The sequence below is a fragment of the Somniosus microcephalus genome, chromosome 12, assembly GCF_052327205.1.
Source record: "Somniosus microcephalus isolate GS21.2 chromosome 12, FLI_Smic_1.0, whole genome shotgun sequence".
Classification (NCBI taxonomy): domain Eukaryota; kingdom Metazoa; phylum Chordata; class Chondrichthyes; order Squaliformes; family Somniosidae; genus Somniosus; species Somniosus microcephalus.
The window spans coordinates 69635658-69657627 of NC_140998.1; the positions used below are offsets into that span (position 1 = coordinate 69635658).

A 21970-nucleotide genomic window follows, 5' to 3' on the forward strand; every position below is an offset into this window, starting at 1 on the left:
TTATTCCTCTAAACATATCTGATGTGAAAGTATAATAAGTTTTGTTTTTTACAACTTATGATTTTAATGGTCTAAATTATCTGAAGCTGGTCAAGACACCCAGTGCACAATTGACAGAGTTTGGCTTTGAGCTTATTTAAATTTTTGTTGATGGTGACAGGGGTTTAGAAAGTTTGAACTCCAATTTTAAACATTTCATTCTCTCATGCATTAGAATTGAAATTACAATGCACCTTTAGCTTTAATGCGATGGCCAGGGAAGGTTATGAGAGAGCAAACTACATAACACATCTCCCTGAGATCACAACATTCTTCTAGTAGTTTTTTGGAACATTGTAGAACACTTTAAACAATGTTCTCGAAAGCAAAGGGAAGACTTGCTTTGACACCATGTCTGCCCATAGAGACTAATTTGCCATCACAATAATGTAATATTTCACTGGATTAACTTCATGCGTATTTTCTACTTATCAAACACTGGTTTCCTTTAAAGAGGACCACGTTTGTAAACATGCAAGTGTTTGTGTCTTTTTTTTTGCGAGCAATAACTTTGTATTAACAATTTGGTGTGATGCTTGCAATATAGCAATTTGTTATGACAGTTAGCTGTAACATCCTTGTTTCTCTTGGGGATGTATTACCATGCCTTCATTCTTCACGATCAGTTTGTTGGGGCACTGTCATTCTTGCAGCTACTTGCTGAGATGCTGGTGATGAGAGGAATGTACCATATCTTGGTGATTTAGGTAAATGCACTGTGTTTCTGTTTCACACAGCAACTTGTTATGAGGTTCTAGTATGGCACAGTGATGGAATCCAGTGCCCTTGTTCCTAGCAGTGATTCGCTATTGCATTAGAGAAGCATTACTTTACATTGTTCATTTGATAACTTCATATCAAAGTAATAAGTCTGGAACTTATCCCAGTTTCTCAAATATGTCAGACTTGGCAGCATACACACGTAACACCTGTTCCATTTTGTAAAAAGGTCAGTTTGAAGCTATATTACATTTGTGCTTTGTAAATTTAACTTCTCACTTCATGAAGATTTGCTTCTCAAGTATAACTAATCCCACATATAGCATCATTCATATAACATTTGTAAATTCAAGGTCACATTTGTCTTTCGTGGTTCCAACAATACTTTAACCACAATCCTGAAATCAGAGCATCTTCTTCTGCAAGAGTGTTTAAATTTTCACATCAATCATTCTTATGGCATCTATCAGTAATTTAGTGTAGAATAATGGGGCAGTCTATACCATGGACTAACACACACAATACATCCATCGGGTTTGAGTCTAACTTTATCCAGCCATGCTTTTAGGCCATTTGTCCAACCTACAGTCTTCGATGAGCTACAGTTTCCTCCAGTTAAACATCGCCTTCGGCCCTGCCACAAACTCAGTACCCTTGCCACTGATTCCATCCTCCTCTCCAGCCAGTGTCTCAGGTTAAACCAGACTGCTCACAGCCTCAGTGTCCTAATCGACTCGAAGCTGAGCTTCTGACCCCATATGCATTTCATCTTCCTACTTCCACCTCTGTAACATCGCCTGCCTCCACCCCTGCCTCAGTCCATCTGCTGCTGAAACTCTCATCCATGCCTTTTTCACCTCTAGACTCAACTATTTCAATGCTCTCCTGACCAGTCTCCCATGCTCCATAAACTTCAGCTTATTTAAAATTCTGGTGCCTGTATCCTATGCACCAATCCTGCTCAACCTCCACTCTTGTCCTTGCTCACCTACATTGGTTCCTGCTCCCCCAACACCTTCAATTTAAAATTTGTATCCTGTGTTTAAATCTCTTCATGACCTTGCATCTCTCTATCTCTGTAACTGCATACAGCTCTGCAACTCCCCCTAGAATTTTCTGTTCTTCCAACTCTGACCTCCTGTGTATCCACCTCCCTTTGCTCCACCATTGGCAACCATGACTTCAGCCAACTTGATTTCACACTCTGGAATTTTCTCCCTAAACTCCCTCGTGCCTCCACCCTCTCTCCCCCTTTAAGTCCCTCCTTAAAACCCACCTCTTTGACTAAGCTTTTGGTCACCTCATATCTTTGTTTGGCTTGATGCCCATTTTTTTCCTAATTTACAACTCTGAAGCACTTTGGGACATTTTTCTATGTTGAATGCGATATATAAATGCAGGTTGTTGTTGTTAACATGACCTTTTACAAAGTATCTGTACAGCATTAACCTGCTGATGCTTCTTATTAGTGAGTTTTTGTGGTCATCAAAGGCAAGCATGTTAATACTGATGAACAGAACACTTGACTAATTCAGCATTGTGCACTTCCAGGTCAGGTATAGCACTGTTTGCTGCAAAGTACCACTCTACTCTGCCTTAACTTCAATCTCAATAGAATATCCACACTGTTCCATGCACCATGCCATACACTAATCTTGGTTTTCTCCTGTTCTTGGTACAAATCTTACTATTGTTGGAATATAAGAAAGCTGTTCAAGGCCTTTTGGTGGTCTTACTAAAGTAATGGCCTCAATTTTTGTATTTTCTCGCCATTGACTTGATGTCTGAAGTTATCAGTATCACTATACAGGAAACTTTCTGATATCCGGCACTGACAGGACCGAGCTGGTGCCGTAACATCAAAAGTGCCGGACATACCAGAGTTAATGTTTAAACATACGAAACTGAGAAGCTCTGTGTGAATCAACAAACCCTGTTGCTTAGCAACAGCTTCAAAACAGTCGGCTGCAGCTGCAAGCGTCTGTAGCTGAAGCTGTTGCTATAGCTACAGACCTTGCAGTGCTTGACTGGGGAAAAAAAAGCAACGAGAACTAAAAAAACATATAGAAAATGGCTCCTGATTTTTGCCGTTAGATCGAGTATTCCGGACATATAACCTCCGGATAAACCAAAGTTTCCTGTAATACCAACACTGCGGCACTTCTCACTTACCATCTAGTTCTGTTGAGATGGCATTCTGATTGAATTCAAACATGTCTTCAGTCTTTCTCATACCAGGCTTCAAGGTCTATACATCCTAGCTTAGGTTTTTTTCAGCTGGTGATGTATGTAACATAAACAATTGAGAAAGAAATCTATCCTCAGTACGGTCTTTTATATTCTCTGAAGTTTACCCTCCACGTATAAAATTCTCTTAATTTCTTCCTGTGAAGGCTCAGTTCCCTTTTAGGCTGCCTCAGTTATAAAAGACACAGGTTTGTTGCGAAGTAGAAGAGGGTCACGTGGCTGTGTGCGGGAATAGGTCTTTAACCCTTGGAGTGCACCAGTAAGTTATCTTGTTGAACAGGGGCACTTCCTTTTGGGTATCTCTCCTTTACCTCCCCTCCCAAAATATATAAAGGTCTGTTGCATCTAGCATGAGTAAGTCAAACTGCAATAAGGCCAACATTGGTTGGATGAAAGAAAAAACATAAAATTGGTTTTCAGCCAATTAGAGAGAGCTTTTAAATCATTTGCATCCCTAAAATAGATGCTGGATCAATAGAACCTGAGGATAAAGTATAAATTTTATATTTAAAAAAAGGTAAAATCTCAATGAATTAAATGATGAAGTAGATAATTATTTAAGAAATTAAAAATAATAGATAAAATGGCAAATAGAATAATTTTATTTTTATTTCATTCTTGGGATCTGGGGGTCACTAGCAAGGCCAGGAATTTATTGCCCATCCCTAGTTGCCCTTGAGAAGGTGGTGGTGGTGGTGAGCTGTCTTCTTGAACTGCTACAGTCCATGTGGTGAAGGTACTCTCACAGTGCTATTAGGGAGGGAGTTCCAGGATTTTGCCCCAGCAACGATGAAGGAATGGCGATATATGTCCAAGTCAGGATGGTATGTGTGACTTGGAAGTGATAGTGTTCCCATGTGCCTGCTGCCCTTGTCCTTCTAGTTGGTAAATTATGAATATATAACCTAGTAATAAACTGCTCCTGATACCTGAGTAATATTAATGTAACAGGTGCTTTCAACCTTAGTGTTGAGCTGAAATTTAAATAAACAGCCCAATCTGCACAAAATTCCCTGGAGATGCTGTTATAAGTGTTAAAGACACACGCTATCTCTTGATTTGAGTAGCCAGACCAGCTGTGAATTTTTATAAACTGTGCTGCAATGGGCTATCACAGTGTGGCTGTGTATCACACATTAGTCAGAATAACATAATTCGTAAAATTGTTAATTGTTTGGCTCTTTAATTGCTTGAAGTTTTTTTGTTTGCAGGAGAGGTATTTGACTACTTGGTTGCTCATGGAAGAATGAAGGAAAAGGAAGCGAGAGCTAAATTCAGACAGGTATATACTCCTACATTTTCTTGGACATTAATGTACAAAATTGAATGCTAAAACTAAAAATTAGTTTGAAGGGATTTGAATAAATTCTGGTCAATGTATAAACATGAGAGATATATGAACGAAGAAACAATAAACATGCTGCTTATCTTTAGCTTTTGATCTAGATTTCAATATTTAGGCCAACAGCCGAGTTCTGAGTGCACCTAAAAGATGAATGAGGTTACATTTAGCAAAGTACTGTACTTGCTCTAAAATTAGAGCTGCAAAGGCAAATTTTAAATGCAGGCAGGAAATTGGTGGCACATATCCTTTAATCTGATGCTTAATTTTGGCATGTTATCAGCAAGTAAAAATATACCGAAGTTGATTGCCATTCTTTATTTCACTCTCGAGAATTGTAAGATGAACAGAGATTTCCTATCTTACAGAAAAGGAGGTAATTCTTAGTAATTCTAACATAACTAGAGCATAGAATACAATATTGACTGTAGACAACAGATTCTGCAACAGTTAATCACTGAGCTAGTATTTGTGAGACATATGGGATTAGTGGCCTTTGCATTTAATTTTATTTGCACATTAATTATGAGCACACAAAAGGTTTCAGATTTCCAGCATCTGCTATTGTTTTGTTTTAAGGTTCGGTTCTTGTATTTTTAGAACGGTTTTTTTTTATCTTTAAAAAAAAATAAATGAAACCGTTTAGGTCATCTGCTCTCCTTACGACATCTGAATGCAGGAACACCTGATTAAAGAATGTGACAGTTCTGTTCTATCCTGTACCTTAACATTAGTAGTATCTGTGAAAAGAGCACCGATGGTGGAATGCAAGGTAAAAATGCTGCATGCAGAGCACTGTTGTGGCTTAGGTATGGCATAGCCATCCAGTCTGTTCAAAATTCATTACAGTACTACAGGAAACTTTTTTTTATCCGGCACCGACGGGACCGGCGTGGTGCCAGTTTATCAAAAAGTCCGGATTACAGAGAGGTATAGTAAAAAGTATGAGAGCTCCGTACACAGCAACAAATCCAGGCTTCCCTGTTGCTTAGCAACAGGTGCAGGAACCCCGGCCACAAGATCCAGGCGTCCCTGTTGCTTAGCAACAGGTGCAGGAACCCCAACCACAAGATCCAGGCATCCCTGTTGCTTAGCAGCAGGTGCAGGAACCCCGGCCACAAGATCCAGGCGTCCCTGTTGCTTAGCAACAGGTGCAGGAACCCCGGTTACACAGCCACAGATCCAGAAACGGACACTAATATGAAGTAAAACTTACCTGAACCTACTCCTGAATTTTGCCGGTTTACAGAGATTTCCGGTTATTTAGGTGCCGGTAAATCGAGAGTTTCCTGTAAATGTGTTATAACCTATAGATTATTTTAGATCAGATGAAAAGGAGGGAGCATAGTACATAAATATTTGACTGCAGTTTTCTAAAAAATTTGTACTGTGAAGGTATAATACAAATGTACAACAAAAAGATAATATAAAATCACATAATTATTGTTACAAATGTGATATTGATTAAGTTTCACTTAATTTTATTGCCAAAATCCGGTTTACAATTAAAACCCTATAAGTGATTGTATTCAGTTAGAATCAGTGTAACTTAAACTCAATGGAATCCCTTTGGATTTACAGTTGGGGCTGTCCATATTTAATTTATATGACAAGAGGTATTAAGTTGCCTACCAGTCCAATGCATATACTGACCTTCATCCTGACAGAAAATAGCAAGAGATTTGCATGAGGTGTTGATATCAGCCGGTTGAAAGTCTCTTTCACAACTTACACACACTCAGGTCAAAAGGTAGAAATTTTTACTCCAAGATGTCATTGGACTAAGTAAAAGTCTCTAACCATTGCCTGCAAATTTGGTTAGCAGCTGCTGTTTAGACTGGGCTAGATTATACAGTTGTGTACAATGACAACATGAGTTCACTGTATGTGTATATTCTTCATAGTAGTTGATAATTGTGCAAACTTTTGTTTTATTAGTTTAAATCCATGCATAAAGTAAACCTATCTTAAGTGTTTTGAATGCAAGGTGCAACAATAATGATAGTGCTACCTCAATTCCATCCCCCTCCTGGCCACTGTCTCAGGTTGAACCAGACTCTGCAACCACAGTACGATAGCAAAATACTGCAGATGCTGGAAATCCAAAATAACAACAGAGAATGCTGGAAAAACTCAGCAGGTCAGGCAACATCCGTGGAGAGAAATTTGAGTTGACGTTTCGGGTTGAAACCCTTCTTCAAAACTTTGAAGAAGGGTTTCAACCCGAAACGTCAACTCAAATTTCTCTCCACGGATGTTGCCTGACCTGCTGAGTTTTTCCAGCATTCTCTGCAACCTCAGTATCGTTTTCATCTCCATATCCTCTCTATCACTAAGATCCCCTACTTCCACCTCTCTAACATTGCCTGCTTCCATCCCTGTCTTCGGCCATGTGCTGCTGAAACCCTCATCCATGCCTTTGTCACATCTTGAGCCGAGTATTGAAATCTTCTTCTAGCTGGCCTCTCATCAGACATGTTTTATAAACTTCAGCTCACCCAAATCTGCTGCTCGTATCCTGCCTCGCTTACCCATCACCCTATTTATGTTACCTCCTCTAGCCATACAAACCCCTGAGAACTCTCTGTTCCTCTGACTCTGGCCTCTTATGCACCCCTTCCTTTTGCCCCACCTTTGTCGGCTGTGCCTTCAAGTGTCTGGGCCTCATACACTGGAATTCCCTGCCTCAACGCCTCCATCTCTCCACTTCTCTTTCCTTTTTTAAGACCCTCCTTAAAACCCACCTCTTTGACCAGTCACCTCTCCGAATATCTCCTTCTCTAGTTCAACATCCATTTTTGTCTGGTTACATGCCTTGCGATGGTTTCTCTTTGTGAATGACACTATAGAATTACAAGAGGTTGTTGATGATGAAATGTCAACCATGTCAAATGCAGCAGAGAGGAAGAGGAGATACAGAAAGCCACAGTTGCAATCACACAGGATGCTGTTTTTGACTGGCCAATGCAGTCAGTGCTGAGCAGGGTAGAATCCAGATTGGAAGAGCTTGAATAAGGAGAGGTGGGAGCAATGTTCCCTCTAAGATGCGCGCATGCATGACCACGCAACAATCTGGAATGTACCGCGCATTGAAAGAAACAGGCCGCTCACAACAAAGAAAATTTAGAAGGACTATTGGGTGGCAGCATATTTTCAAGATGGCAACATAGTGGAGTAATTTGGAAATAAAGGGGAAGTTGGAGATTGGGCAGTAGTTGGAGAAAGTGGCGAGATGAAGGGTGGGTTTCTTGATAAGGTCCCACACAAGAGGTTGGTGAACAAAATTAGGGCACATGGAATTGGAGGTAATATACTAGCATGGATTGAGAATTGGTTAATAGACAGAAAACAAAGAGTAGGGATAAACGGGTCTTTTTCAGGATGGCAGGCTGTGACTAGTGGGGTACCGCAAGGATCGGTGCTTGGGCCCCAGCTAATCACAATCTATATCAATGATTTGGATGAGGGGACTAAATGTAACATTTCCAAATTTGCTGATGACACCAAGCTAGGTGGCAGTGTCAGTTGAGAAGAGGATGTGAAGAAGCTTCAAGGGGATCTCGACAGGCTCAGTGAGTGGGCAAGAACATGGCAGATGGATTATAATGTGGATAAATGTGAAGTTATCCACTTTGGTAGAAAAAACAGAAAGGCAGAGTATTTCCTAAATGGTGAAAGATTGGGGAATGCAGATGCTCAAAGGGACCTGGGTGTCCTTGTACATGAGTCACTGAAAGTGAATGTGCAGGTGCAGCAAGCCATTAGGAAGGGAAATGGTATGCTGGCTTTCATTACAAGAGGATTTGAGTACAGGAGTAAAGAAGTTTTACTCCAGTTATATAGGACCTTGGTGAGACCACACCTGGAGTACTGTGTACAATTATAGTCTCCTTATCTAAGGAAGGATATACTTGCCATAAAGGGAATGCAAAGAAGGTTCACGAGATTGATTCCTGGGATGGCAGGACTGTCGTACGAGAAGAGATTGAGTAAACTAGGCATGTATTCTCTTGAATTCAGAAGAATGAGAGGGGATCTCATTGAAGCATACAAAATTATTACAGGGCTTGATAGGGTGGATGCTCGGAGAATGTTTCCCTTGGCTGGGGAGTCTAGAAACAGAGGCCACAGCCTCAGGATAAAGGGTAGGCCATTCAGGACTGAGATGAGAAGAAATTTCTTCACACAGAGGGTGGTGAATCTTTGGAATTCTCTACCCCAGAGGGCTGTGGAGGCTCAGTCATTGGGTATATTCAAAACAGAAGTCGATAGATTTCTGACTAGTAAGGGCATCAAGGGATATGGCGATAAGGCTGGTGAATGAAATTGAGACAGAAGATCAGCCATGATTTCATTGAATGGTGGAGCAGGCTCGAAGGGCCGAATGGCCTACTCCTGCTCCTATTTCTTATGTTCTTATATGTTCTTATGATGGAGGTGATAATGGCAGTCTTGAAGGAGGACAATGCCAGAGGATAGAGACAAGTTGATATCTGCAAGCAAGGGGCTGAGTAAGTCAAGTTTGGTTGTCGTGAACTGGGAAGCGAATTGAAAGAGCAGGTAGTAGGCTTCATGGATGAGATGAGTTTGTTGGGTAGATGGCAGAGAATGGGGTGGGTGAGGACTCAGTTGGATAGAAAGCAGGAAGGAGAATTTGGACTAACAATGACAATAAAAGTTGATTTGATTTTTGATTTGATGGGAAATTTGTGGGACTGTCAGAGGAGGCAGTGGGAGCTATTTGGATGACTTTAATTTTGGACACAAAAGTACAGGAAACTCTCGTTTAAACGGCACCTAAATATCCGGAATTCTCTATTAACTGGCAAAATGCTCACGCCGAAAACAACACCTCAATAACCGGCAATGTTGCCGAGTCAGAGTCTCCCACGGTGGCCGAGTTAATCAGTGGGGGTAGTTCTCCAAACTGCCACTACTCGGCTTCTTGGCGCTGTCGGAAGTCGGAACACCTCAATACCCCTGTAACAGGAGTCTGACTCTCCCGCGCTGCCATTAGTCTCTTCTGATCCGCCATTTTACAGGGGTACTGTGTGTCTCCCACGCTGCTGGTAGTCATTGCATTGCATTACCCTCAACTGGCAGTACTGTACTTAATTAAGCATCTTCCACCATCCATTTAACACAACATTCTGTAGGTGAGTACCCAATTACTGTATACTGCACATTTCTTGATTTTTTTTCTTTTTCTTTTTTAAAAATCGCCTCGGTAAATAACCCTCTCCGTCATCCGGAATTTTGGATCAACCGGCAACACGCCGGTGCCGGATACCAAAGAGTTTCCTGTACATCAGTTTCTTGCACTTAAAGTCTGAGGAGAAGATGGAGGAGAATAGTCTGAGGTGGAGAAAAGGAGTTTGGGGTTATTTCTGTGATTGAAAATGCCAGTATTTGAGCAGATTATTGGAATAAATCAATTTCTTTAGCTTTGAGATGCACAACGTAGCCTATGTTGAGTCTGCTTTTTCCCTCTGCATCACATTGTCCTAATCAGTAAATCTTTGCTGGGAATATCACTTTAGCACAGTATTAGTACACCAATGTGCTACACTATCACATAGTAAAAATCCTTTGCTCTGTATACAGTATAATTTCCTATCTACACCCAGATTTGCTTATTGTATCTAATTTTATTTCTCTAAATATTTACTTGAATCTTTGTTTCTGCCAAATTCACTGTATATAGAATTGCACGGAGATTATTCTCTGCATCCTGTTTTTCCTCTGTGGTTCTTCTGTGACCTTTTACTCACCCCGCTGAGAGATGAAAATACATTTGAACACTGTATATAATCCTGTCTAGGTCTAAAGGTCACAAAATGGCCTATTCTGTGGTTAAATGATGTGCTAGATGAGCTTTACTGCTGGGGAACAGTAGCCTTTTTAGCCAGGGAACAGTAGCCTTTACCTAAGATTTTTTTTTCTGTTCTCTTTTATTTCTTTTGAAATTCTGTTTCTCTATTTTTTTGTATTTTTCTGGTTCTCTTCTCTCATTTCCAATCCCTGGGGAGTGGAACTAGCTGAAGTGCTCTTGCAGAGAGCTGGCACAGGCTCGACTGGCCAAATGGCCGCTTTCCGTGCTGTAACCATTCTATGATTCTATAAGGCTTCCATCCATTGCAGTCCCTTATCTAAAAGAAATTAATTTAAAAGATAAATTGTCTACAGTTCAAAACTATATTTAGAAATGTGAATATCTATGACTCAGCAGGAGTTCTTAGTGTGACTTGCCAAAATATCAGTTTGATTAGATGTGGGCGAGAGTAATAGACATGAGTAGAAGTAACTGAACTTATGAAAAAAAAACTCTTGCTAGAAACCGATTGTGTTTGAAGTGGAAAAGATCATATGCACACATGTGATGTGAAGCTTTCTTTTAAATAAATTGGTGAAAGGACTTTGCAGGGTTACCACACCTGGTATCACTAACCTTTGTTGGTGTTTTCTTTTGTAACAGATAGTGTCTGCAGTGCAGTACTGTCATCAAAAGCAAATTGTACACCGAGATCTTAAGGTAGGTCCTACCAGTATTTTGTTCACACACAGATGGTCTGCTTGTTGTTCAACACTTCCCAAAATGCTATTCTCAGTTTTTGTATTTTAATGTGTAAAATGTAACTTTCATTAATCCTGTTTTTTTTCCTCAACTTATATTTGAAGGTAACTTTGAATTTGTTTTTTCATGTGCATAATAATTCTAGGAAAAATTTATCAAAGTTTCAGCTTTTTGAGCTTTTTGTGCCCCGTAATAAGGAAATAAGCATTTTTACAGGTGCAGCAACCCACCACCTCTAAATGAAGCTACCAAGAATTCTACACCCACCTGTAGAATTTCTGTGCCTAATATGGGGTGCGCATTCACTCCCCAGAGGGACACATCCCACTTACACAGGTCCAGACCAATTGGGTCCAGGTTGGCAGAATCATGTCTTAAGGAATCCCAAGTGTACTACTGACATCTAACCAGCACAACTTGTCAGAGTTGGACAAGCAGAGGAAAGCAGCTCTTGGCTTGCAAGGTTATCTGGAACCAAGTGGGAAAACTCGCAACCCTCTGACATGTCTATGCCTCCAAGTTCCATTAGTGATGCACACTAGCTGATCAGTCATCAACAGTGCCCTGGAGTACTGCAAACCTGCCTGTTTTGGGTATCATATTATCAAGTCTACCACAAAGGATTGACTTAGTTCTGAGCTTCCATTGCCAGGTGTGAAATATAAGAGTGATCTTGATCCTAAAGAGATCTTACCCAAAAGCCCAGAAAACAGCTGATACTCAGTTTAACAGAGATTGGTTCTGGCTGCTGCTGTACTTTTTGAATTTTGTTCTGCTGCCACAAATAATGTTGAGGATTAAGAAGGATGCAATGTTCGCTTAGCTCAATGGCATACAGAAAAAGGCGGATCAGTCAGATGTTATCCAATATTTTTTCTCCAGGAGATTTGACAGTGGTCTGTCTGAGGGTGCTTTTCTAGTGACAGAAGGGGAAACCTCACCTCAGGGTGGAGACGGTGGAGAATTTTTCTGTTTTAAATCCTTACATCAGTATTACCTAATGAAATTATTTTTGGCTAAAATATCTCCTCCCTCCCCAGCACAATACTGTTCTCTTTAAATAGACTGAGGAAAGATATTGTAGTTTGCATGCATTTTCCTTTGATTTGTAACTTCCTTCTTCAACTTAACATTGACATAGAATCATAGAATGGTTACAGCACAGAAGGAGGCCATACTGCCCATTGAGCCTGTGCCGGCTCTCTGCAAGAGCACTTCAGCAAGTCCCACTCCCCGCCCTTTCCCCGTAGCCCTGCAAATTTTTTTCCTTCAGATACTTATCCAATTCCCTTTTGAAAGCCACGATTGAAACTGCCTCCACCACCCTTTCAGGCAGTGCATTCCAGATCATAACCACTCGCTACGTAAAAAAGTTTTCCCTCATGTCACCTTTGGTTCTTCTGCCAGTCACCTTAAATCTGTGTTCTCTGGTTCTCGGCCTGTCACTGGGAACAGTTTTTCTCTATCTCCTCTGTCTAGACCTCTCATGATTTTGAACACCTCTATCAAATCTCCTCTCAACCTTCTCTGTTCTAAGGAGAACAACCCCAGCTTCCCCAGTCTATCCACATAACTGAAGTCCCTCATCACTGGAATCATTCTTGTAAATCTTTTCTGCACCCTCTCTAAGGCCTTCACATCCTTCCTAAAGTACAGTGCCCAGAATTAGACACAATACTCCAGTTGAGGCCAAACCAGTGTTTTATTAAGGTTCATCATAACTTCCTTGCTTTTGTACTCGTTGCCTCTATTTATAAAGCCCAGGATCTCTTTTTTTAAACGCCTTCTCAACCTGCCCTGCCACCTTCAATGATTTGTGCATATCTACCCCCAGGTCTCTCTCTTCCTGCACCCCCTTTAGAATTGTTCCCTTTAGTTTATATTGCCTCTCCCCGTTCTTCCTACCAAACTGTATCACTTCGCACTTTTCTGCATTAAATTTCATCTGCCACGTGTCTGCCCATTCCACCAGCCTGTCTATGTCTTCTTGAAGTCTATCACTATCCTCCTCATTGTTCACTATACTTCCAAGTTTTGTATCATCTGCAAATTTTGAAATTGTGCCCTGTATGTCCAAGTTGAAGACATTAATATATATCAAGAAAAGCTATGGTCCTAGTACCGACCCCTGGGGAACACCACTGTATACTTTCAGTCTGAAAAACAACCATTCACCACTACTCTCTGTTTCCTGCCCCTTAGCCAATTTTGTATCCGTGCTGCCACTGTCCCTTTTATTCCATGGGCTTCAATTTTGCTGGCAAGCCTATTATGTGGCACTTTATCAAACAGCTTTCAGAAGTCCATGCACACCACGTCAACCGCATTGCCCTCATCAACCCTCTCTGTTACCTCATCAAAAAAAGCTCAATCAAGTTAGTTAAACACGATTTGCCTTTAACAAATCCGTGCTGGCTTTTCTTAATTAATCCACACTTGTCCAAGTGACTTAATTTTGTCCCAGATTATCGTTTCTTAAAGCTTCCCACCACTAAGGTTTAACTGACTGGCCTGTAGTTGCTGAGTTTATCCTTACACCCTTTTTTGAACAAGGGTGTAACATTTGCAATTCTCCACTCCTCTGGCACTGTAGCTTCCAAAAGCTCTTATAATAATTTGTCTGTGACTACACAAACCACTCTGGGTCCAGGTATATTGTGTATCAGTAAAACAGTCCATGACTACACAAACCACTCTGGGTCCAGGTATATTGTGTATCAGTAAAACAGTCCGTGACTACACAAACCACTCCGGGTCCAGGTATATTGAGTATCAGTAAAACAGGTTTATTAAGCATTAAATATCCGGTACAAAGAAGTAATACTTAACAAAGAGATAGTGACAGTCTTGTTCGTTTGAGCCTCTGCGTTCCTTCCGAGTGACTGTGGCGTGGTCTCTTTATTCTCTTGCTGTTTTCTGTTGACTGAAGCTCCTTCAACTCTGATTCTTGGTTCACGCTGCCTTCAGTGTTCAATATCTGTATCTTTATACACTTTCCCTTCCTTTGCCTACATGACTGCAATCAGCTATCTGACACGTGGTTCATGTTTTATGACCTTGTTGATCCCACTAGGTCTCGCTTTGTGCCTATCAAAGTGCCCTTTATCTTTAGATGTTCTCTTTCCAAAGACCATTTCCCAAGATGTTGTCTAAACAGTCTGTCCATTTTATAGTGGTATCACTGAGGGGTGCCTTCAATTTCTCTCTCTCTCTTCTCTTATCTCTTTTCCATCACAATACTGAATACCACATTCCTGACAATCTCCATAAACTTAGCATTACATTCCATGACTTCAATAATTGAAAACACAGCAGTTTCAGCCAGGTTGGCATAATTTCCCATCCTTTTCTCTCAGCCATTCGCCATTTTATACAGGCTTTTAGACTTTTAGCATACAATTTCACATATTATAGTTATACAAAAATGTTTACTAAATCATAACGATATACCCTATCCTACAGCACCACCCACGTAGCTAAGGAAGATTGGAAGATTATGGCCAGTGCCTCTTCAATTACCACCTTTACTTCCTAATGCATCCCATCCGGTCCTGGTGACTTATCTACTTTTAAGTGCAGCCAGCCTTTCTAGTACCTCCTTTTTATCAATTTTTAGCCCATCCAGTATCTCAACGACCCCCTCTTTGACTATGACTTCGGCAGCATCTTTTTCCACGGTAAAGATCGATGCAAAGTACTCATTTAGTATACATATTTCACCTTTAGGTGCTAAGAAACAAGTCTTCTGTCGGATTACTTTTGTTAAAGTAGTTTAATATATTGGATAAGATGGCTGATATTGCAAACATAAAATTTATATACATATTCTTCATTTATGATTGATGATTTACTTTATTTTTTTAAAACCTAGGCTGAAAATCTACTGCTAGATGCAGATATGAATATTAAAATAGCAGATTTTGGCTTCAGCAATGAGTTTACAATTGGCAACAAACTGGACACATTCTGTGGAAGTCCACCATATGCTGCCCCAGAACTCTTCCAAGGGAAGAAATATGATGGACCTGAAGTGGATGTTTGGAGTTTAGGTGTTATACTCTACACATTAGTCAGTGGTTCATTGCCATTTGATGGACAGAACTTGAAGGTAAATCACAGCTTTGCTTTTTAAAAGCTTTGACTCTATGAAATAAGTGACCTCATAGTGATTGTCAATTTTATTTTACTGCCTAACTTTGTGTAATGCATTTGAATCTGTCCACCATGAAACAAAAGCTTCTGATATCACTTGGTTGCTACATCAGCAGTTACCACTTCACTATCTAGCGAAAATAAGGAACTGAAAGAAATTAGTATTAGTAAAAAAATAGTACTGGAAAAATTAATGGGACTGAAAGCCGATAAATCCCATGGACCTGATGGCCTACATCCTAGGGTTTTGAAAGAGGTGGCTATAGAGATAGTGGATGCATTAGTTGTCATTTTCCAAAATTCCATAGATTCTAGAGCGGTTCCTGTGGATTGGAAGGTAGCAAATGTAACCCCACTATTTAAGAAAGGAGAGAGAGAGAAAACGGGGAACTACAAACCAGTTAGCTTGACATCAATAGCAGGGAAAATGCTAGAATCTATTATTAAGGACGTGATAACAGGGCACTTAGAAAATAATAATAGGATTGGGCAGAGTCAACACTGATTTATGAAAGGGAAATCGTGTTTGACAAATCTGTTAGTTTTTTGAGGTTGTAACTAGCAGAATAGATGAGGGGGAACCAGTGGATGTGGTGTATTTGGATTTGCAGAAGGCATTCGATAAGGTACCACACAAGAGGTTATTAAACAAAATTAGGGCTCATGAGATTGGGGGTAATATACTAGCATGGATTGAGGATTGGTTAACGGACAGAAAACAGAGAGTAGGAATAAAGGGTCATTTTCGGGGTTGGCAGGCTGTAACTAGTGGGGTACCGCAAGGATCAGTGCTTGGGCCTCAGCTATTCACAATCTACATCAATGATTTGGATGAGTGGACCAAATGTAATATATCCAAGTTTGCTGATGATACGAAGCTGGGTGGGAATGTAAATTGTGAGGAGGATGCAAAGAGGCTTCAAGGGGATAGTGGCAGGCTAAATGAGTGGGCAAGAACATGGCAAATGAAATATAATGTGGAGAAATGTGAAGTTATCCACTTTGGTAGGAAAAATAGAAAAGCAGATTATTTTTTAAATGGTGAGAGATTGGGAAATGTTGGTGTTCAGAGGGACCTGGGTGTCCTTGTACATGAATCACTGAAAGTTAACATGCAGGTACAGCAAGTAATTAAGAAAGCAAATGGTAAGTTGGCCTTTATTACAAGAGGATTTGAGTGTAAGAATGAAGATATCTTACTGCAGTTATATAGGGCCCTGGTGAGACCACACCTGGAGCATTGTGTACAGTTTTGGCCTCCTTACCCAAGGAAGAATATACTTTCCATAGAGGGAGTGCAACGAAGGTTCACCAGACTAGTTCCTGGGATGGGGGGGATTGTCCTATGAGGAGAGATTGAGTAGACTAGGCCTATATTCGCTAGAGTTTAGATGGAGAGGTGATCTCATTGAATCATACAAAATTCTTACAGGGCTTGACAGGGTAGGTGCTGGGAGGATGTTTCCCCTGGCTGGGGAGTCTAGAACCAGGGGTCACAGTCTCAGAATAAGGGGTCAGTCATTTAGGACTGAGATGAGGAGAAATTTCTTCACTCAGAGGATGGTGAATCTTTGGAATTCTCTACCCCAGAGGGCTGTGGAGGCTCAGTCGTTGAGTATATTCAAGACAGAGATCGATAGATCTTTGAATATTAAGGGAATCAAGGGATATGGGGATAGTGCAGGAAAGTGGAGATGAGGTAGAAGATCAGCCATGATCTTACTGAATGGCGGAGCAGGCTCGAAGAGCGAAGTGGCCTACTCCTGCTCCTATTTCTTATGCTCTAGCCACTTGTACTTGTTCTATATTCGGTAACAAGACAGACTTCACGGTACTAAATTGACTGAAACACATTTGACTAAATTATATTAGTCTTCTCTTCTCTTAGGCAGTCCCTCAGAACCGAGGATGACTTGCTTCCACATTAAAAATGAGTCCGCAGGTGACTGATGAGTCCAATGCGGGACCTACAGTCTCTGTCACAGGTGGGGCAGACGGTGGTTGAAGGGGCGGGTGGGTGGGGTGCTTGGGTTGACGTGCGCTCCTTGCGCTGCCTGCGCTTGGCTTCCGCTTGCCCCCGGCGAAGAGACTCGAGGGACAGGATTTTAATCGGGCCGTGGAGGCAGGATTGGAGGCGTGTGGAGTGTTAAAATCTCGAAATCGGGGGGCTCGAACCCATCCCGCCCCCAACCCGCCTCCATGCCAGTTTCAAAGGAGGCGGATACCCGACCTGTGCTGGGAGCCGCCTCCCCGAGGCGGGAAGGGGATTAGTGCCAATTAACTGCCTGTTAACAGGTAGTTAACAGGCAGTTTTTAGCCTAATCCCTAATTTTATTCCTGAAGTGTGGGATTCCCGACGGCTCCAAACCACGCCAAGTTAGCGAGGCGGACCGTCGGGCTGAAGGGCTTGGAGGGTTCGAGATGTTCGGTGTTCAGGTGAGTGATGGGTGCATGAGTGCAGAGGTAAGTGTGTTTGGTGTGTGTAAAGTGTTTAAAGAAGTTTCACTTACCTTTACAGCCTTCCTTCCTTCAGGTCTCCTGAGTCCCTCATCTCACCGGCACAGAAAGCAGAATGGCCGCGAGCTGTCAAAAGTTGCAGCATTCAGCTTTCTGTTCTGGAGACATCTCTAAATCAGCCTGAGATGAAGGAATTAATTTGGAATACAGATTGTCAGTGTTTGATAGCTTCAAAGAGCTGTCAAACGCTGATATTTCATCTTTCAAAAGCTCTTGACAGATGAAATGTCAATCTGTGACGTCACCTGTTGCCAGGTGGCCCTTAATTGGCCTGCTGAGCCCGCTGGGCTGGCTCAACAAGGTCAATCAAGTGAAAATCGCGTGGGTTGGCTGCAACTCGATGGAGGCGTGACTACAACCCCGAAAGTTGTAGTCCTGCCTCCTACACGCCACCAGTATCAAAATCCAGCCCGAGTTGTCCGGCGCCTTCCCGGATGCTTCTCCTCTGCTTTGTGCGGTCTTGGGCCAGGGATTCCCAGGTGTCAGTGGGGATGTTACGCTTTTTCAAGGAGGCTTTGAGGGTGTCCTCGAAGCATTTCCTCTGCCCACCTGCGGCTCTCTTGCCGTGTCGGAGCTCCGAGTAGAGCGCTTGTTTTCGGAGTCTCGTATCGGGCATGCGGACAATGTGACCCGTCCATCGGAGCTGATTGAGTGTGGTCAAAGCTTCGATGCTGGGGATGTTGGCCTGAGCAAGAGCACTGACGGTGTGCGTATCCTGCCAATGGATTTGCAGGATCTTGCGGAGGCAGCGTTGGTGGTACCTCTCCAGTGCTCCAAACCATCGCCAACACCTTCACCGAAGCATACGAGAGCATGGGCCTTACACTAAACATCCGTAAGACAAAAGTCCTCTACCAACCTGCCCCCGACACACAGTAATGCCCCCCCGATTATCAAAATCCACGACAAGGCCTTGGACAACGTGGACCACTTTCCATACCTCGGGAGCCTACTGTCAACAAGGGCAGACTTCGACGACGAAGTCCAACACCGCCTTCAGTGTGCCAGTGCAGCCTTCGGTCGCCTGAGGAAGAGAGTGTTTGAAGCTTTTATAGATATGTGAAGAGAAAAAGATTGGTGAAGTCAAGCGTAGGTCCCTTGCAGTCAGAATCAGGGGAATTTATAATGGGGAACAAAGAAATGGCAGACCAGTTAAATACATATTTTGGTTCTGTCTTCACAAAGGAGGACACAAATAATCTCCCAGAAATGTTGGGGAACATAGGATCTGATGAAAGTGAGGAACTGAAAGAAATCAGTATTTGTAGGGAAATTGATGGGATTGAAGGCCGATAAATCCCCAGGGCCTGATAATCTGCATCCTAGGGTACTTAAGGAAGTGGCCCTAGAAATAGTAGATGCATTGCTGATCATCTTCCAACATTCGATGGAATCTGGAACAGTACCCATGGATTGGAGGGTAGCTAATGTTACCCCACTATTCAAAAAAGGTGGTAGAGAGAAAACGGGGAATTACAGACCGGTAAGCCTGACATCGGTAGTGGGGAAAATGCTAGAGTCCATTATAAAAGACGTAATAGCAGAGCACTTGGAAAACGGTGACAGGATCGGACAAAGTCAACATGGATTTACAAAAGGTAAATCGTGCTTGACTAATCTACTGGAATTTTTTGAGGATGTAACTAGTAAAATAGATAAGGGAGAACCAGTGGATGTGGTGTATTTGGACTTTCAGAAGGCTTTCGATAAGGTCCCACATAAGAGATTAGCGTGTAAAGTTAAGGCACATGGGATTGGGGGCAAGGTATTGACTTGGATAGAGAACTGGTTGGCAGATAGAAAGCAAAGAGTTGGAATAAACGGGCCTTTTTCAGAGTGGATGGCAGTGACTAGTGGGGTACCGCAGGGATCGGTCCTTGGACCCCAGCTATTCACAATATATATTAATGATCTAGACAAGGGAACTAGATGTAATATCTCCAAATTTGCAGACGACACAAAGCTGGGTGGGCGTGTGTGCTGTGAGGAGGATGCCGAGAAACTACAGGATGATTTGGACAGGTTGGGTGATTGGGCAGAAGCATGGCAGATGCAATGAGAAGCGTGGATAAATGTGAGGTTATCCACTTTGGTGTCAAAAACAGGAAGGCAGATTATTATCTGAATGGCAATAGATTGGAAGAAGGGGAAGTGCAACGAGACCTGGGTGTCCTTGTGCACCAGTCGCTGAAGGTAAGCATGCAGGTGCAGCAGGCGGTTAAGAAGGCAAATGATATGTTGGCCTTCATAGCGAGAGGGTTTGAGTACAGGAACAAGGATGTCTTGCAGCAGTTGTACAGGGCCTTGGTGAGACCACATCTTGAGTATTGTGTGCAGTTTTGGTCGCCTTATCTGAGGAAGGATATTCTTGCCATGGAAGGAGCTCAGAGAAGATTCACCAGGCTGATACCTGGGATGGCAGGAATGACGTATGAGGAGAGATTGGGTCGATTGGGCTTGTACTCGCTGGAGTTTAGAAGAATGAGAGGGGATCTCATTGAAACTTATAAAATTCTGGCAGGACTGGACAGACTAGATGCAGGGAGGATGTTCCCGATGGTCGGGGAATCCAAAACCAGGGGTCACAGTCTAAGGATAAGGGGTAGGCCTTTTAGGACAGAAATTAGGAGGAATTTCTTCAGCCAGAGAGAGGTGAACCTGTGGAATTCTCTACCACAGAAGGCAATAGAGGCCAATTCATTAAATATATTCAAGAAGGAGTTGGATATATTTCTTAAGGCTAAAGGGATCAAGGGGTATGGGGAGAAAGCAGGGACCGGGTACTGAACTTGGATGATCAGCCATGATCGCATTGAATGGCGGAGAAGGCTCGAGGGGCCGAATGGCCTACTCCTGCTCCTATCTTCTATGTTTCTAAGACCAGGACCTCAAACCCGGCACTAAGCTCATGGTCTGCAGAGCAGCAGTAATACCCACCCTGCTGTATGCCTCAGAGACATGGACCATGTACAGCAGGCACCTCAAAGCACTGAAGAGGTATATTAGTGCACACAGAGTGACTTTCCACACCAACAAAAAGGTTATAATGTTACCCATTATTGACCAGAACAGCGTTATAGGGCCAAGTTCACCATCTAACCAAACTGATGTCAAAACACATGGTTTGGTTCATGTTGTTCACAATGTTAAGTACATCGGCGTCAGCTGTGGGTCAGTGGTAGCACACTCTTCTGAGTCAGAAGGTCGTAAACTCACATCCCACTCCAGGGACTTGAGCACATAATCTAGACTGATACTTCAGTGCAGTACTGAGGGAGTGTGTCGTCTTTCGGATGAGACGTTAAACCGAGGCCCCATCTGCCCTCTCGGGTGGATGTAAAAGATCCCATGGCACTATTCGAAGAAGAGCAGGGGAATTTTCCCTGGTGACCTGGCCAATATTTATCCCTCAACCAATATCACTAAAACAGCTTATCTGGTCGTTATCTCATTGCTGTTTGTGGGACCTTGCAGCCACAGTTCCTACATTACAACAGTGACTACACTTCAAAAAGTACTTCATTGGCTGTAAAGTGTTCTGGACATACTGAGGTTGTGAAAGGCGCTATATAAATGCAGGTCCTTTCATTAAACCAGCAGAGAATAACTGTCTTCTGTAAATCTGGGCCATACAGTAACACAGGAGAGATGTGTGCATTAGTCAGAGAACTGGGGCAGTCTTTGAATAGCCCTTAAGTACTTAGTATAAAAAAGTAATATAGCAAAATTCTCCATTAGCACTATCTATCTTTGTTTAGCACATGCTTGTTTAGCATCTTTTACATAGGGAAGAATTTTTTTCTTAGTTTTAAGGAATACCATTTCGAGGAATGTGACCGATAAACACAATCAATAATTAGCATTGCCATTCTTTGTATTGACTGTAGTTTTAGTAATTTGGGCATGGACAAAAGAGGGAGCTGACATTGTGTCTGTGAGCTGTGCTTTGTCCTCTTTTGAATGACTTACAGATTTGCTGGATGTTTGCTGTAGATTTGGTTAATATCGGCACAGCACTTCAGGTGGTGTCACAGTAACTCCTTGGTTTAGAACTGTCTTAGCCAACAGACATTGGTGCATTCTGATCTATTGCTACTTTCAGTACTTCTTCACAATAGTGATTAATGTTTTTATTTGTTCTAGTAGTGTACTGCCTTCCCAAAAGCCTGATTGCAAATGGAATTGTACAGTTGATGAGAATCCTTGCAGAAAATAATAGCCATACAATGCTGTCCACAAAGAGAACCATCATAGAAGTTTGCAACACAGAAGAAGGCCATTCAGCTCAATTTGTCCATCCTAGACCGTACATGAGCACTCCAAAATCCCACTGCCTTGAACTCTCTCCACAGCCCTGTATCTCCCCCTGCTTCAAGTGT

The 21970-nt window shown here is 42.1% G+C and overlaps 1 protein-coding gene across 18 annotated transcripts in view; it reads left to right on the plus strand.

The window, feature by feature from the left end:
* Positions 1 to 21970, plus strand: part of mark3a (MAP/microtubule affinity-regulating kinase 3a) — a 223778-nt gene that overhangs the window by 158182 nt on the left and 43626 nt on the right. For all 18 annotated transcript variants that reach the window (XR_015080208.1, XM_086003043.1, XM_086003046.1 and 15 more), the window contains 3 exons: positions 4218 to 4288; positions 10824 to 10880; positions 14794 to 15030. Coding sequence is in view for 17 of the 18 variants with exons in the window: in XM_086003043.1 (XP_085859169.1) it covers positions 4218 to 4288; positions 10824 to 10880; positions 14794 to 15030 (365 nt within the window). In the remaining variant the exon portion in view is untranslated. The remainder of the gene's footprint in view (positions 1 to 4217; positions 4289 to 10823; positions 10881 to 14793; positions 15031 to 21970) is intronic.